The sequence below is a fragment of the Malus domestica genome, chromosome 03, assembly GCF_042453785.1.
Source record: "Malus domestica chromosome 03, GDT2T_hap1".
In the NCBI taxonomy this organism is placed as follows: domain Eukaryota; kingdom Viridiplantae; phylum Streptophyta; class Magnoliopsida; order Rosales; family Rosaceae; genus Malus; species Malus domestica.
In genome coordinates this window covers 29,112,855-29,129,254 of record NC_091663.1, presented here as the reverse complement: position 1 = coordinate 29,129,254, position 16,400 = coordinate 29,112,855, and the positions used below count along the sequence as shown (strand labels likewise).

General features: G+C 39.3%; 1 protein-coding gene across 1 annotated transcript; it reads right to left on the bottom strand.

Annotated features, from left to right (window-relative positions):
• Positions 1–11,551: 11,551 nt before the first annotated feature.
• On the bottom strand, positions 11,552–12,191 carry LOC139194789 (E3 ubiquitin-protein ligase RDUF1-like). The gene is made up of 2 exons (XM_070819704.1): positions 11,729–12,191; positions 11,552–11,631 (listed from the first exon to the last, which is right to left on the bottom strand). Exons 1-2 carry the CDS (start codon positions 12,189–12,191, stop codon positions 11,552–11,554), a joined length of 543 nt encoding a protein of 180 aa, XP_070675805.1.
• Positions 12,192–16,400: the final 4,209 nt, after the last annotated feature.

Here is a 16,400-nt window from a genome sequence, read left to right as displayed (position 1 = left end):
TGATCTTTGCCGCCAAGCTTCAGCTAAAGGGTTACACACCAACAAATTTGCGTGTGCAGATCTGGACGAGATCGATGAAGGATTGATTTTATGAAAAAGGTTATGGAGCGGATTGATCATAGAGGTAAAAGGAAGAGGAGTTTGGCCCAAAGGACAGTGAAATTAGAGGAAAGTAGAGGTGATGGATGAGAACTATCCAGCCAAACAAAGGAAAAACAAGTTGAGGGAGAAAGAAAGGGAAGAAGAAAGAACGAAGAAACGATGGACTGCCACCAACCCTAGACAGAGCTAGGATCGGTGGCTTTGAAATTGAGGATGAACGGAAAAACACTCACAAACCAGTGAGAAACACTCTCAGGGAGAGAGAAGAGCTCTCACCAAACGGGAGAGAACTCCATGTTCTTATTATTTATATTTTTTTTATAATGCATATACCTCTATTTGCTATATTAAAGAAAATTTATTTCCTTTCAATCCCTTTTACATTTTAACTGATAACAATGTTCATATCACAAGTTTAAATTTATTATTTTTTATTAAAAGTTATGGAGTTTGAAGTTAGACCATTAGACCCATAACAAGGTTGGTCTTGACTTTCTGTTTTGTTAGTTAATTTATTGCTAACCACAAAATACCCTTGACAAATGCCAAGAGTAACCAATTTTTGTTTGTTCAATATGAGTATAGCAAGTAAGCCCTTATGGAGGGTGCGAGGATAAATGAGTTTTGACTAGGTTAGGTTAAAGGGAGATTTTATCAATTACTTGCTTGAACTCTACACCTGCACTGTGGTAACTAAAAAATGTATGAAGAGCTTCAAAACTGCAGTTTCACCCAAAAAACTTAATGGACTGATCCGAAGGGTGTTTGCGCAACAATTCGTTGAGCTGCCAAGACAGAGAGGCAAAAATATGTTCTCAAGGAATGAAGAGCTCAGAAAGCTTAGCAAGTTATATGCTAAGTTAACTTTTTTATGATTATGTAACAAGAAGCTGATGTCTATCTTTGATGATGGATCAAATAATGATGAGTTCAAACAACGTAGTTCAGTTCCCTTCTTACTTCTAACATTTTAAGCTCGCCTTGGCCCTTTCTTTTACGAGGGAACATAGAGAACGATGGAACAAAAATCAAAGCGACGAGGCCTGAACTGAAAGCGACTTGCCATTCTTTGAGCTAGCTATGATTGCTAATGCCACTGATAAAATTTCATGCAACAAGTTTGGACCTGTATAATCACTTTATAAGGTAAACTAGCTATCAGATGGAGAGGAAATCGGTGTAAAGGAGCCTTCAATGAGTTTTGGACAAGGGTTGAATGAGCTCAAGTGTAGGAACTTCTTCTGATTCCCAAACTTCAGCACATATATCTTGTAATGCTTCATGGTTGCTGCATTGTATGGGAAGACAAATAGATAGTAATTCCATATGATTAATCATTTGAAAAATACTAATTAATCTCCTTAAAAATACTTTGGTAAGGGTTATGGATGCAGTATCATGAGGTTAAGTGAAAGTATGCTCAATAGAAAAAGTGCGGAGAGCAGCTTATCCAATACTTGGCTGTGGCTGTAAGGGATATGATTGTGGTGGACAGAAGCTTTTCATACATATCAGATGTCTTTGTTCCGAAAAAAAAAAATCCTTTGTTACATCAATTTAAGATAGCATGGACATGTGAGGACAACTTGTGATCCGTGCACTACACGTATCATCATTAGTCACGTTCATCTAAACGTCATAGCTCAAGAAATTTCTTATTCACTCACAATTGGATATAATATAATCTAAAGAATTGTTTTCAATAAAATTAAACAAAAATAGTTATTGGTGCAAAGTTGGCCTCCATCTTTAGATTAAATCCAACAGCGAGTAATTATTAAATTTTTTAAATCATAATGTCACACATATCATATATGTGTTAGCCCGTTTGTTATAGATGATTAATTGAACCCCAATAATTAATATCAAGAGTGAAAATGTGGGACTTTTAGGACAAGGAATGTGAGATTCAACATTATGGGCAAGACAAGGTATAGAATTCTTGAAGCAAAAGCCAATTTCCTTTTTTTACTTTATATCTATGGACCTATTCGAGGAATTATGAATAAAAATAAAGGCAGGCATGACATCGATGTTTCTGATAGACCAAGGGAAACCCATTCCTTTTCTCATATGAAAAGTTAGTTTTTTTGTTGGCCAAGAGAAGCCCATCAAATTGAAGAAGAGATTTTGAATTCAGATATATAAGATCATTTCCAATCGAAAATGCTAAACAAATCAAATGGGCTAAATATAGCCTTCTTACTAATTTATTAATTTCATTAAACTACCGTTGAATGTTTTCACATCTAGCCGTTAGATTTGAATCAGTTATTGCAATTTAGGAGTTGAGTGCCAAAAAAAGGTTAAGAGGGGGCTACATTTGGCCAGCCTGATGCTCATTTCGCCAAATAATGGCCTGATAGAGTCCATAAAATTATAGCCTAGCCATCGATTGGGGATGATTTTTTGAACAAATTAGACAATTCTTTTTGTTTTTGAACCTTTAGCCATCACAAATTGGAGATGGCCTAAAGGAAGTATTAAGTACATATGCTCTGGCTAATGTAGCCACATACACATCAGCTACATGTTTTTGTTTGTTTCCCCACTAATTGACGTATGCCTCGATAGAACAAGAAATGTTTCAGATCTCTCCTTCCAGCTTGAGACTTTTATCTGATAAAGCAAGAAAAAGGTTATAAATTGAAGGAAAAAAGAAGTTGGCACAAAAGCAAAAGAAGTTGTGAATTGTTACTAACTGAATTCCACTAGCCACACATCATCATGTCTGTTGTTGTGTGAGAACATTATACATATACTAAAACTCAACTACTACTCGTAAATAGTAAAATGACAAAAATGGCCTCAAGCTGCTCTCCCATCCCTCGTTCTTTCTCCTCCTTGGCACAGTGGAAAGACATATTTCTCCACGTTACCCACACGTCAATCATCGTTAAAGGCTCTACTTCAACTTCTTCTCCACTTTTTCTTTCCTTTTCACCTCTCTCTCTCTCTCTCCCTCCCTCCCTCCTTCTGTCATTCTCAAACCTAGTCTTCTTTTGCTCCCAAACGTCGCCTTCTCTTGTTGTCCAACCTCTCGATCTTTCTCTCACGAATTACCAACAACGGTGCTTTCCTGCTGAAAAACCACGAACCAGTAGAAGTTTTTTGGTTCTTCAATTCGATTCGAATAAAAAATTTACCCAGAAAAACTAGTTAGGGATTAAAACACCATGTCAAGCCTGCTTTAATCTTGATTTGGATTGGGGATATAGAAAGTTAGAAACAACGGCTGGAAGTTGGATTTTCTTTGTCCAAAATTTTCAAACAATTTTTGGGCAATGTTAACTAAATGTGATTTGTATTGTGAATATCGTGAGGTTATGTAAGTGTATAAGATAGATCAATTTTTGAATGTATATATTTGTTCTTCTGAGGGTAATTTATAGGCTTAAACATAAAGAAAACTTGCATACATCAGTTGCATCTTTGTTGCCTTGACGAAACAAACTTGATACACTTGTGAGCCGTTCAACTGGTTATCCAACAAAACTTAAGGATCATTAGATACTTAGCTCAAGTACTCAAGAAAGATGTGAATAGCTGTAAAATTCCATTGCTACATTTGAATATATAATTTGTTTTGCACTTTGCAGACTTGATTAATATGATTTTTCATGCGACATGCCAACTTGGTATGGCCTGTAACCGTAATAAACTAAATTAATTACTACTAATTAACAGGTAAGATAAGATCAAATAGGAGTTGGTAGGTAGGTAGGTTAGGTTACTTCTGTAAATTTCGGTGATTTTCGGAACTGGATCCCCTCCGAGCTGTTGAAATTTGATCTAACAGTTGCAATTATTATAACTTTTAGAAAGACTTCCTGTTTATAGTCGTTTGATCAATTTCAACTGTCTTGATCTTTTGCTCATGAGGCTTAGCCTCCTAAGCGCAGCAGGGAATCCGGTTCTGTGATTTTCTAGTTTGGGTCAGCATGCAGCGTCTGCTGCGTCATCTCTTTACTCCCTAATTTCTTTTTCTCTTTTGTCGACTTCTTTTCGTCCCCATTAATTTTGCAATGAGTCAAACGCCATCAACTTCTTCTACCTTTTTTTTGGCAAGAACTTCCTTTGCCATCTAATTCTAAGGGGTAATGTTAGGGAGTTAAAATTTATAGACAAAATTTTAGAAATTACATGATATGGTAGTTGATAATTTGTTTATTACTTAAAGTGTAGATACAAATATTCATTCATACTAGTGACACATCATTTAGTTTGTAAATTTTTATCTTCAAATTTAGTCTCCTTAGCATTACGCAATTCTAAAGGGTAGTCCTATTCCGCTCACACTTTTCTTGTCAATTATATCATTTGACATTCTTCAGTTCATTCAATTCGACGGTTGGAAATTGAGAAAAATTTGTAAAAGGTAAGAGCATCTCCAAATGAGATTAAAATCCTAGGTGGAATGCCACTGTGCATCTATCCAACCAAAATATTATTTGTTGACTGAATTAGAAGACTTTGTGATTAGGAGTCAAATTTGACATCAATGTCAAATTTATTTTTAATTCATTTTAATAGTGGGTTCTTATTCCACTCACACTTCAACTAATAAGAACTTTGTTTCAACAATTTTTTTTAATAATTACAACCATTTAAAATTCTATTTAAATAAAAAATAATAATATTTAGCAATTCGGTAGGAGAAATATAAAATTTGACATAAGACTTTATATTGTCACATCAGCCATCAATTGTAATTTGACTTTTATAACTTGACATTTTCTTTGGAGATGATCTAAAAAGTGGTGTATAGATAACACAATTCATTATAAAAAAAGAGTAAAATGTCATCATTGACGATAATACTTAAATGTATTCAATTCAATCATCATCTAACGGTTATATATAATTCATGTGAATATATGTATTTAATATAATCATCATCTGATTATATTAAGTACTGTCGATGCACAAAATCAGTGAGGACTTTGGTACAACAGAAAGTGTGAAGTTTGTAACCTTCGCTAGATTGCTCCGGTCACTAGTGTGGATAAATATGTAAATGGATAGGGACAGGGAAGCAAACACAAGATGTACGTGGTTCACCCATATTGGCTACGTCCACGGAGTAGAGGAGTTCTCATTAATTGTGAAGGGTTTACACAAGTACATAGGTTCAAGCTCTCCTTTAGTGAGTACTAGTGAATGATTTAGTACAAATGACATTAGGCCATATTGTGAGAGAATGATCTTTATTTATAGAAGAGAGTTTCTAGTTTCATTCTGACATTGACACGTGTCGTGTTGTGATTGGCTTCTGATGTTGACAAGTGTCGTGCTATGATTGGCTTCTGATGTCGACACGTGTTGCGCTGTGATTGGTCTCCTAGTTGGAGGGAAACTCTTCTGGGTCCTTGACGGTATAACGTTGACCGGTACTTAGTAGTTTTGAGATTAGTCAAGTATGGTACAAACAAGTACAATCATCATTGAGATGATGATTGTATTAAGTACATGTAGTTATTGTAATCAAATCTCAATTTATGACATAAATTCTAGTAATTAGACTTGAGGTTGAGGGAAAAAAAATATTTAAAATCAAGCATCATCATTCCCTTTAATCTATTTTCACAAACCTTTTCCTTTTTATGATAATTCACAAAATTAAAGGGAAGATCAATGATGCTTGATTGGACGAGGACAAACTTACATCTTTGCTGGGTCAACCTTTTACGGATGAGTTGATTGAATAAAAGAAGGTGCTCATTGGACATTTGAACCACTTGCTTGAGCAAGAGGAACTTTTCTGGAGACAAAGAGCAAAAGAAAATTGGGTCAGGCTTGGTGATCGAAACACTAAGTACTTCCACCAGAAAGCCAATAGGAAGCATAATCGGAATTGGTTGCATGAGCTTTTAGATGATGGTGGGGTTTGGCATGAAGATTGAGAGGGAATGAAGGATATGGTGGTTTCCTATTTCTCCAATTTATTTACTTCAAATGCTACTGCTAATTTTGAAGATGTCTTATGCAATATAACACACATGGTCAATGAGGAAATGAATTTTGAGCTTGAAAGGCCTATCTCGAATGAGGAAGTGAAGTGTGTCGTGTTCCAGATGCATCATACTAAAGCCCCGGGGCCTGATGGCATGAGTCCAGGGTTCTACAAAAAACATTGGGGATTGTTGGTCCTGATGTTTATAAGGGAGTTCGTGAATGGTGTTATTGGGGCAAATATTAAGGAAGATTAATTATACTCATGTCACCTTGATTCCCAAGGTGAGAGAGGCAACGAAGATGAATCAGTTGCGTCTTATTAGCCTCTGTAATGTGCTTTATAAGATTATGGCGAAGGTATTAACGAATCGACTGAAACTCATTCTCCCTCGTATAATTTCCCCCACACAGAGTGCTTTTATACCTGAGAGGTTGATTTCAGATAATTATTTGATGGCTGCGAAGGTTGCCCATTATATGCATAAAAGGTCATCGGGGATAAATGGTCTAATGGCATTGAAATTGGACAACAGTAAGGCTTATGATAATATGGAGTGGAAGTTTTTAGAGGCCATTATGGAACGAATGGGTTTCTCACAGACATGGGTTCATATGATTATGATATGTGTCTCTACTGTGACCTACTCTTTTAAGTTAAATAGTGAGCCAGTAGGGTATGTACAGCCTGGAAGGGGAATTCGGCAAGGAGATCCCCTCTCCCCGTATTTATTTGTCATGTGTGCCGAAGGTCTCTCAGCTATCCTAACTAGGGACAAGTCGTTAATTTGGAAAAGAGTTGTGTTTCATTTAGCACTAATCTCACAACCTATGACAAATAGCTCCTTGCGAATTGTCTAGGCGTGCGGCGAGTCGAGTTTCATGACAAATACTTAGGCTTACCGGTGCTCATCAAAAAGTCGAAGAAAGAAACTTTTTCATATGTGAAAGATCATATTTGGAAGAAATTACAAAGCTGGCGTGGTGGTTTGTTGAGTTGTGTGGGCGGGAGTTGCTAGTGAAAACTGTGGCACAAGCCTTATCCATGTACTCTATGCAATGTTTTCTTCTTCCCAAATCTTTATGTGAATAGGTGAATGCAATGATTCCAAAGTTCTGGTGGAGTGGTGATCCGAACAAGCAGAAAATTCATTGGCTTAATTGGCGCCAATTGTGTAAGCCTAAACAAGAGGGTGGGTTATGCGTTTAACCTTGCTTTATTGGCAAAGCAAGCTTGGTGTTTTCTCCAACAACCTAAGTCCCTAGCCTATCAAGTGTTTATAGCCCAATATTTTCCAAATACCGAGTTTCTTAGTGCTTGGGTAAATCGTATGTATGGATGAGCATTGCGGCGGCTAGGCCTGTGATTCTTAAAGGGTGTCGTTGGCAGGTGGGGGATGGGTCAACTATTAAAATTTGGCAAGATAACTGGCTACTGAGGGACACCTACTTTTAAGTGTTGAGCCCACCGCCGGGAGACTGGGACACAGAGACCACAGTGGATAAACTGTTTGTGGCATGTTTGAGGCAATGACATATTAGGCTATTACAAGATATGTTCTCTCAAGAGGAAGTGGAACAGATTTTGAGTATTCCGTTAAGCTTTCGAACGATCATGGATTGTAAAGTTTGGCGTTATGAACGCAACGGGAAGTTTTTTTTTTTGTAAAGAGTGCCTATCATGTGGCCAAGACACTTGTCTTTTTTGAAGGAGCTGGTGCAAATGCCTTTGCTATGTTGCTAGATGATGGATGATGCAAGTTGTTGAGGAAGTTATGGAACGTTTGTGTACCGGGGAAGGTTAAGATTTAACCTTCCTAAGCGGTGAGTGTTTGTGGATAATTGTTGTAGTCTGTGTGGGGAACACGGTGAATCAATAGAGTATATACTTCGGGACTACAACCTAGCTAAGATAATCTGGTTTAGTGGTTTGGGATTTAGAATCGAGGAGGGTACCATCAACAGTTTCTTCATTGGCTATCTAGTATTGTTGTGCATTCCCCTTATATGGTTTTTGATCTTTGTTTGATGACCATTTGGATGTTATGGAAGAATAGGAATGACGATGTCTGGGATGGGGCTCGTGTGTTGCCGCAGGAACTGGTGGTCAAAATAGAGGGATGGCTGCAGGAGCACCAAAACTGGCATAAAACAGGTACAAAAAAATCCACCAATCCTCCGCAGAGATGGCGGAAACCTGAAGTCGACTGAGTCAAGTGCAATTTAGACGAAACGTGGATCTAACAAGGTTCAAGTGGAGGATTTGGTGCTGTTATGCGAGATCATAAGGGAGAATTCATTGTTGCAACTGCAGGTTTGATTGGTTGGACATGCTCTGTGTTCTATAGAGAACTCTTTGCTGCTTGTCAGGCTGTGTTGCTAGCCCAAGCGTTTTATCCTGATAGTCAAAGGCTGATTTTTGAAGGTGACTCTAGCTTGGTCTTGGCTGCCATGAAGGGTCAGGATGTGGATTGTTCACTTTTAGGGCCTATCATTAATGATCTGAGCTTTTTGCTCCAGTATTTTCCTCCGTCGTTGGTGAACTATGTGCAGAGGGGAGGTAATTCAGCTGCGCACAGGCTTGCTCGAATGGATGTTGGAAGTAATCAATAGTTCTTATGGTTTGAAGACGCCTCTGATTTAATTAGGGGTATTTTATTTGAAGAAAGCTCGTAATTTGTTATGTTTTGTTATGTATTGTCATTTAAGGATAGTTCTTTCTGTCGTGCGGGACACTCTTTTTCCTTCAACTAGTTTGAAAACCTCGACAATGTTTTATTGAGGCCCATTATACACACTATCCTCAGTTTGTATGTGTTCTATTTCAAAAAAAAAAAAAAAATCAACCACGAAGTGTGAGGAATGATAACGAGATTTGCTCAAAAAAGTCTCTGTTGATGCACAAAACCGGAGGTCTTAGAACAATGTAAATTCGACCGTGAATCTGTATGAAAGTAAATAACACAAGATGTATCGTGGTTCACCCCAAGGTTTGGGCTACGTCCACACTGATTATGTATTTCTCTAAGAGGTGAGGGGAGTGAGGGAGAAAGCTTCTAAAGGTGAGAGAACTCTTCCCATGCCCTAAGAAATGGCCTTCCTCAATTGTGAGGGTGATGAGTCATTTTATAGAATAAGGGCTCATCATTTATTACATATTTGCCCCTTCCCTTATTACATAATTACATTTGAGTCCCCTGAGTATGTATACGAGATCTAAATACGGATACCCTAAGTATGATACAAATAGTAGTCCCCCAAGTCTTCAGTCAAGAGAGTCTTTTGGCTGGAGACTTGAAATTCAGTCCATGTGTGGGCTGATGTAACTAGATGTCGTCTTGAACTTATACTTGATATGAGGCGGTGCTCAAAGTGAAATGATGCTCAACTAGAAGTAGTACATGTTGCGAGGCTGCTCGGCTTATGACTTATGTTGCCTTGGTTGGCTCGGCTTGTAATGTTTGAAGGTGAGGGAGTCCCTTTTATAGAATAAGGGCTCGCTCCTTAATACATAAATGATGGGCTAAAGTGATGCTCGTGGTGAGGCAGTTGCTCAGCTGGCGGCGATGCTCTCTAATGATGGTGAGGGAGTCCCTTTTTATAGAATAAGGGCTCGCTCATCAATACAAAAAATGATGGGCTAGAGTTGATGCTCGCGGCGAGGCGGTTATTCAGTTGGCGGCGATGCTCTCTAGTGATGGTGGGGGAGTCCCTTTTATAAAATAAGGGCTCGCTCCTCAGTACATGAATAATGGGTGCTCTCTAATAAAAGTGAGGGAGTTCCTTTTATAAAATAAGGGCTCGCTCCTTAATACATAAGTGATGGGCTAAGTCCCCTAAGTATTTTTCATGAGGCCCAGTTGAGGCCCAATATATGGTGTATAGTGTAGTCCCCCAAGTCTTCAATCAATAGAGTCTGTTGGCTGGAGACTTCAAATTGAATCCATGTATGGGCCAAAGTGGCGGTTGTTCGGATGCGGTATTTGTATACCCTGTACTGAAGCTTTGTAGGTGAAGCTTTGCAAGTGAAGTTTTGAAGTTGGAGCTCTATAAATGAAGCTTTTGAAGCTAGAGCTTTTGTAAATGAAGCTTTTGAAGCTAGAGCTTTGTAAATGAAGCTTTTGAAGCTAGAGCTTTTGTAAATGAAGCTTTTGAAGCTAGAGCTTTTGTAAATGAGGCCTTTGAAGCTAGAACTTTTGTAAATGAAGCTTTTGAAGCTAAAGCTCTGTAAATGAAGCTTTTGAAGTTAGAGCTTTTGTAAATGAAGCTTTTGAAGCTGGAGCTCTGTAAATGAAGCTTTTGAAGCTAGAGCTTTTGTAAATGAAGCTTTTGAAGCTGGAACTCTGTAAATGAAGCTTTTGAAGCTGATTGACATGAGTGATGCTCATGAATGTTTGTGTTGTTTTGACATAAGTGATGCTCATAGATGTTGACATGAGTGATGCTCGTGAATGTTGACATGAGTGATGCTCATGAATGTTTATGTATGATTGAATGAGTGATGCTCGTGAATGTTGACATGAGTGATGCTCATGAATGTTTATGTATGATTGAATGAGTGATGCTCATGAATGTTTATGTATGATTGACATGAGTAATGCTCATGTATAATTTTGAAGTATTGGGCGTACTTTTGATCACCTGGTTGGTGGTCATAGCAGCAGGCTGCTGAATAAATTTGGAGTACTGGCGTACTTTTGATCACCTGGTTGGTGGTAATGGCGATGGGGTGCCAAATAATTTTGGAGTACTGGGTGTACTTTTAATCACCTGGTTGGTGCTATTTTGGGCTTATGGGCCTTCGCCCTCCATAACATTCTAGCCCATTTATTTTGGGATTTGCCCTTTTTTTAAATTTTTAATTTATTATTATTATTATTATTATTACCCTCTGATGGGGTTTATACATATATCTCCGAAAGATAGGAAAAATAAATTACATCATAAAAAAACAAGAAAAGTAAATTACATCATTCTGGTGGGGTGTTTATTCCTTACTTTTGCTTTCTCATTTCTTTTCTGCTTTGCTTTTGCTTTTGTTTTTGTTTCCCACTGCGTTTCTTTGCTCAAGTAGACATATCCTCTGGGCCTTCAGACATGGTTACCACCCTGTAAAGAAGATGCAGGGGATGGGTCACTGAGTTATTTGAATTATTGCTTGTCCTGCCTCACATGGTGAAACTGAGTGGAACGTCAATTCTGCTTTTTACCATACCTATCAGGTCAGTATCAGTTTGCTAGCCCATTTTTTCAAAGAGAGCTCTGAAAAGCGTCTTGACATCACTTAGATCAAACTGCCCATGCTTGTTAAGACTTAAGGAGGATGATGATCAAGTAGAATAGACAGTAGTCCATTGCTGGGGGCAGAGAAGAATCTGGCTCCTCCTTGCCAGAAACCATTACAGCTCTTTTAGTTGTTCATGGGGCATATGGGTTATAGCTGGGGAGGTAATACAACATTAAACCCTTGTCTGACTGAGCACCCGTATACGAACTATTAGCCTTTGATGCTAAAGGTGGCATCCAATAAAGTAGACATGGACTTTGAATCAGATGGTATTCCGTATTTCCCAGAAACTAGAACACTTCAAAAAGATAGACAACCAACAAAAATTATTTAGAAAATTCACATGAGGCATACCAGAGATGCACCACAGAATCATGAAGAAACAACCTGACAACTGGAAGCCACCTCTATTGAACCCACTATCCATCTTAGTGTAAACAATTGGAAGTTTGCGCTCTGCAGTTCTTCTGCCTCCGGTGAACCTCTCCACAGTGAATCCGCCACCAGGCAATCTCCAGATAGTCAACCCCACTGTCTCTTCTTCTCCAACCATGCCATTGTTCTCTGGCGAAGCCATGCCACTGCCACGCGGGCTTCTCACATCGGTGGGGAGTAACCGGTCGAAACCCAAACCCATTAAGATATCCGACATCGACGATGGCAGCGGGCGGAGACCCATCCCGGCTCCATCGTCATAAAACAGCTCGAAACTTCCTAGGTCGGATTCTGTGTTGGGTGGGCCCCGGACAACGATGATCGGGTTAAACAAGGACCGATTGCGGTCGTTACTCTGATTTCGACGACGTATAGGCGGGCTCGGACTCTGCGAAGCCAGGATACCGAGGAACATCGCCGCTCAGATCGTTGAGTGGGATTGGAAGCCCAGTGAAGCAAGAGCAAAGAGAAAAGAGAGAGAAATGTAGAGAGTTTAATGTACTGGGAACAAACCCCGGATGAGGAATGGAGAGAGATCTAGAGTATGTGTTTTTTCTGCTTACCCATTTCTGGGTTTCTAAAGAGAGAGATATGAGACTGGGATTTTGGTTTGGTGTTTCTGTGATTTTGCAGATTCACGGCGGAGGTGAAAAAATGAAGAAAGAACCGACATAACTTTTCGTATCGTTTCCCACAAACGGCGTCAAATGTTAATGCACAAAATCAGTGAGGACTTTGGTACAACAAAAAATGTTAAGTTTATGACCTTCGCTAAATTGCTCTGATCGCTAGTGTGGATAAGTATGTAAATGGATAGAGACAGGGAAGCAAACACAAGATGTACGTGGTTCACCTAGATTGGCTACGTCCACGGAGTAGAGGAGTTCTCATTAATTGTGAAGGGTTTACACAAGTACATAGGTTCAAGCTCTCATTTAGTGAGTATTATTGAATGATTTAGGACAAATGACATTAGGAAATATTATGAGAGAATGATTTTCATTTATAGAAGAGAGTTTCTAGTTTCATTCTGACATTGACACGTGTCGTGTTGTGATTGGCTTCTGATATTAACACGTGTCGTGATATGATTGGCTTCTGATGTTGATCATTTGGAGCTTCATTACGCGGTACGGCCCTAGAAGACGAAGGCAATAAATGCCTTTGAAACAAACCCACAAACCTCTGATGATCAAGTAAAATCTGACCATCATATTCCTACAGCTGGTCGAGCTTTCTCTTCATGTTTGTAGCATAGTCATGTGCGAGCCTGTGCAACTGTTTATTCTCATACTTGAGCCATCTGATCTCCTGTTTGAGACTTATCATTTCAGTCGCCAATGATTCAACTTGGCGGGTTTGAGCAAATAGGCGTTGGGCCATATTAGAGACATAACCTGCACACTGAACACTGAGAGCCAGAAAATCCTTAACAGCCAACACATCAGACCGTTTGGAAAGTAGTCTATTATCTTTGGGAGTGAGAAGGTTCATGGCCACCACCGCAGCAATCATATCATTTTTCATCACAAAGTCCCCAACGGTAAGATGACCAGTAAGGGATAAGAATGATGAGCACCATATGTTGTCTTAAGAAGGCATGGCTGCCTCTTTACCAAAGTTCAATTCAAAACGACAGTCGGATAGGCCAGACATTCTCAGAAATGATGAAGGAGAAATGAGGTGCAATAAATCTCTGAAGTAGGGGGAAAATTCCTACAAACAATAACTTTCTGAATTTACTTCTTGCACACAATTGGTGCCCTTATAAAAGAAAGTGCAACAGGGCCGTTGGTTCAAAAATCGAAGATGCACCACTCTCCGGATTCCGAAGAGGCACCATTTTCCACACGCAACATCAACTCCTTGGGTACCACAGATAACTTTGCCAAAGATCTTTAACAAAATTTAGACACATAAATTTGAAGGTCCAGCTACCCTACTATTACCCATAAGGGTAAAGGAACATCACCACTGCTTGATAACTAGAAAGTCTCAATGTGTGTCAATCTCTGTGCTCCGTGGCAAGGCAGACTGGCAAAAATTCTTAACATTTACTCATATTCGAGAAAACACTCCCAACAAGATTGCTTGCTAAAAAATCGAAGAAGCATCGCTCTCCGAATCTTGAGAGCCAGACTCCCAACAGGATTACGTGCTAAAAAATCGAAAAGGCATCGCCCTCTGAATCTCGAGAGCCAGACTCCCAATAGGATTACTTTCTCAAAAATCGAAGAGACAATGCTCTCCGAATCTCAAGAGTCAGACTCCCAACAGCATTGCTTTCTCAAATATCGAAGAGGCACCGCTCGCCGAATCTTGAGAGCCAGACTCCCAACCGGATTACGTGCTAAAAAATCGAAGAGGCATCGCCATCCGAATCTCGAGAGCCAGACTCCCAACAGGATTGCTTTCTCAAAAATCGAAGAGACACTGCTATCCGAATCTCAAGAGTCAGACTTCCAACAGGATTGCTTTCTCAAAAATCGAAAGGACACCGTTTTCTGAATCTCGAGAGCCAAATCCCCGACATGATTGCTTGTTCGAAAACCAAATAGACACCGCTCTTCAAACTTCGAGAGCCAGATTTCCTTGGATAAAGCTTGTCTGCAATCTTCACACGCAACATCAGCTTTCCAGATAGCACAGACCACTTTTTCAAAGTGCTCTGACAAAGTTAAAACACGTGAAGTTTGCAACTCCTACTACATTTATATGACCAAGAAGGGTAAAGGAATAACACTACTACTTGTTGTTAGGATGACTCCTATATATGTCGACCTTCATCCTCCACAGCCAGGCAGACCTGCAAATAAAAAAATGCTCAACTTTTCTTCACATCCGAGAGGGCACTCTCAGCAGAATCTCTCGAAATACTCAGCTTCTTTTCCTCCCGATAATACCTCTGCAAACAAGCCACACCAAAGCAAGAGTATCTCATATCATCAGGGTTAAAAGCAAGAGTATCCCATATCATGCTTTTTCCCTGTCTTTTTCTTTGGCCTTGTTCTTACCTGCAAGACAAAGAGAAAGAGAGCAATCAGTCAGAACTTGGAATCAAGCTTCCAGTCAGGAAATGACTGCCTGGAACCCCTTGCCTGATTACTTACCTGACATTGCTCTTGAGTACTCATCTTCATCTTATGCTTCCAAAGAAGATACCACATCTACCTGAGGAACAGATAAGGCAAGTGAGAAGGATACAAGGAAACATGTAGAGACAAGCGTAACAGAACACGTGCCGATACATCCACTACTTTGTCAACAGCAAAAGTATCACATATCATCAGGGTTGAACGCACTCTAGATTTGATGGACTTGTTTTGACCCTTAAATTCTTGAGTCGGCCTTATACTCTGAAGGAAACCAGAAAACCCTCCAGCCCAGTTCAAGAATAAGCCTGTGGAAAGTTACTTCTTCAAAAGAAAAAGTATCTTATATCATGTATTCTCCATTTGCTTCTCCTTATCCTTGTTGCTGTTTACGACACAAGGAGAAGGAGAACAATCAACCGGAAGCCGAAGTCGAACCTCCGATCCAGGTTGCTTGCTTAGAAGTCTGATTGCCTACCTTGTCTGTTACCTCATTGGGTAAATCTCCTAGCTCGGTAATTTGGAGGACTCCTACTATAGGGTTTGTATCGCACTTGACCAAGCCCGAAACTACAAGTAAGCTTCAAGTGAAATTGATACATTACCTTGTGCATCTTCATGGGTTAAAGATACCACCCCTAGATGGAGGAAAAGTACTTCTAGAGAAGATGTCACATCTACATATGAGACAGATAAGGCAAGTAAAAATGATACCACACTTCAGTACTTAGAAGTTTCGTGATTACTCAATGGCTTGGATCTTGCAAGTCCCCAACCGAGGAGCTTCCCTCACTCGGGAACTTAGGGGAGCACTATTTGTACCATACTTGACCAATCCCGAAACTACTGAGCACCTGTCAACGTTATATCGTCAAGGACCCAGAAGAGTTTCCCTCCAACCAGGAGGCCAATCACAGCACGACACGTGTCGACATCAGAAGCCAATCATAGTGCGACACGTGTCAACATCAGAAGCCAATCACAATACGACACGTGTCAATGTCAGAATGAAACTAGAAACTCTCTTCTATAAATGGAGATCATTCTCTCACAATATTTCCTAATGTCATTTGTACTAAATCATTCACTAGTACTCACTAAAGGAGAGCTTGAACCTATGTACTTGTGTAAACCCTTCACAATTAATGAGAACTCATCTACTCTGTGGACGTAGCCAATATGGGTGAACCATGTACATCTTGTGTTTGCTTCCCTGTCTCTATCCATTTACATACTTATGCACACTAGTGATCAGAGCAATCTAGCGAAGGTCACAAACTTAACATTTTCTGTTATACCAAAGTCCTCACTGATTTTGTGCATCAACAGTCTCCATGTAGATTTGGTGTATTGTGTAGTTTACCATTATTTCTTAAGAAAAACTATGAAGCCACATGGGGAAAACATATCTATATAAAGACTCTCTTTGAACAAGTCCAGATAGCATCTCTCATACGAGAAATTATTAAGTAGTACAATACTACCATATTCGCACATGTTACTTTCATTCAAAATTTAACACGTACAATTAT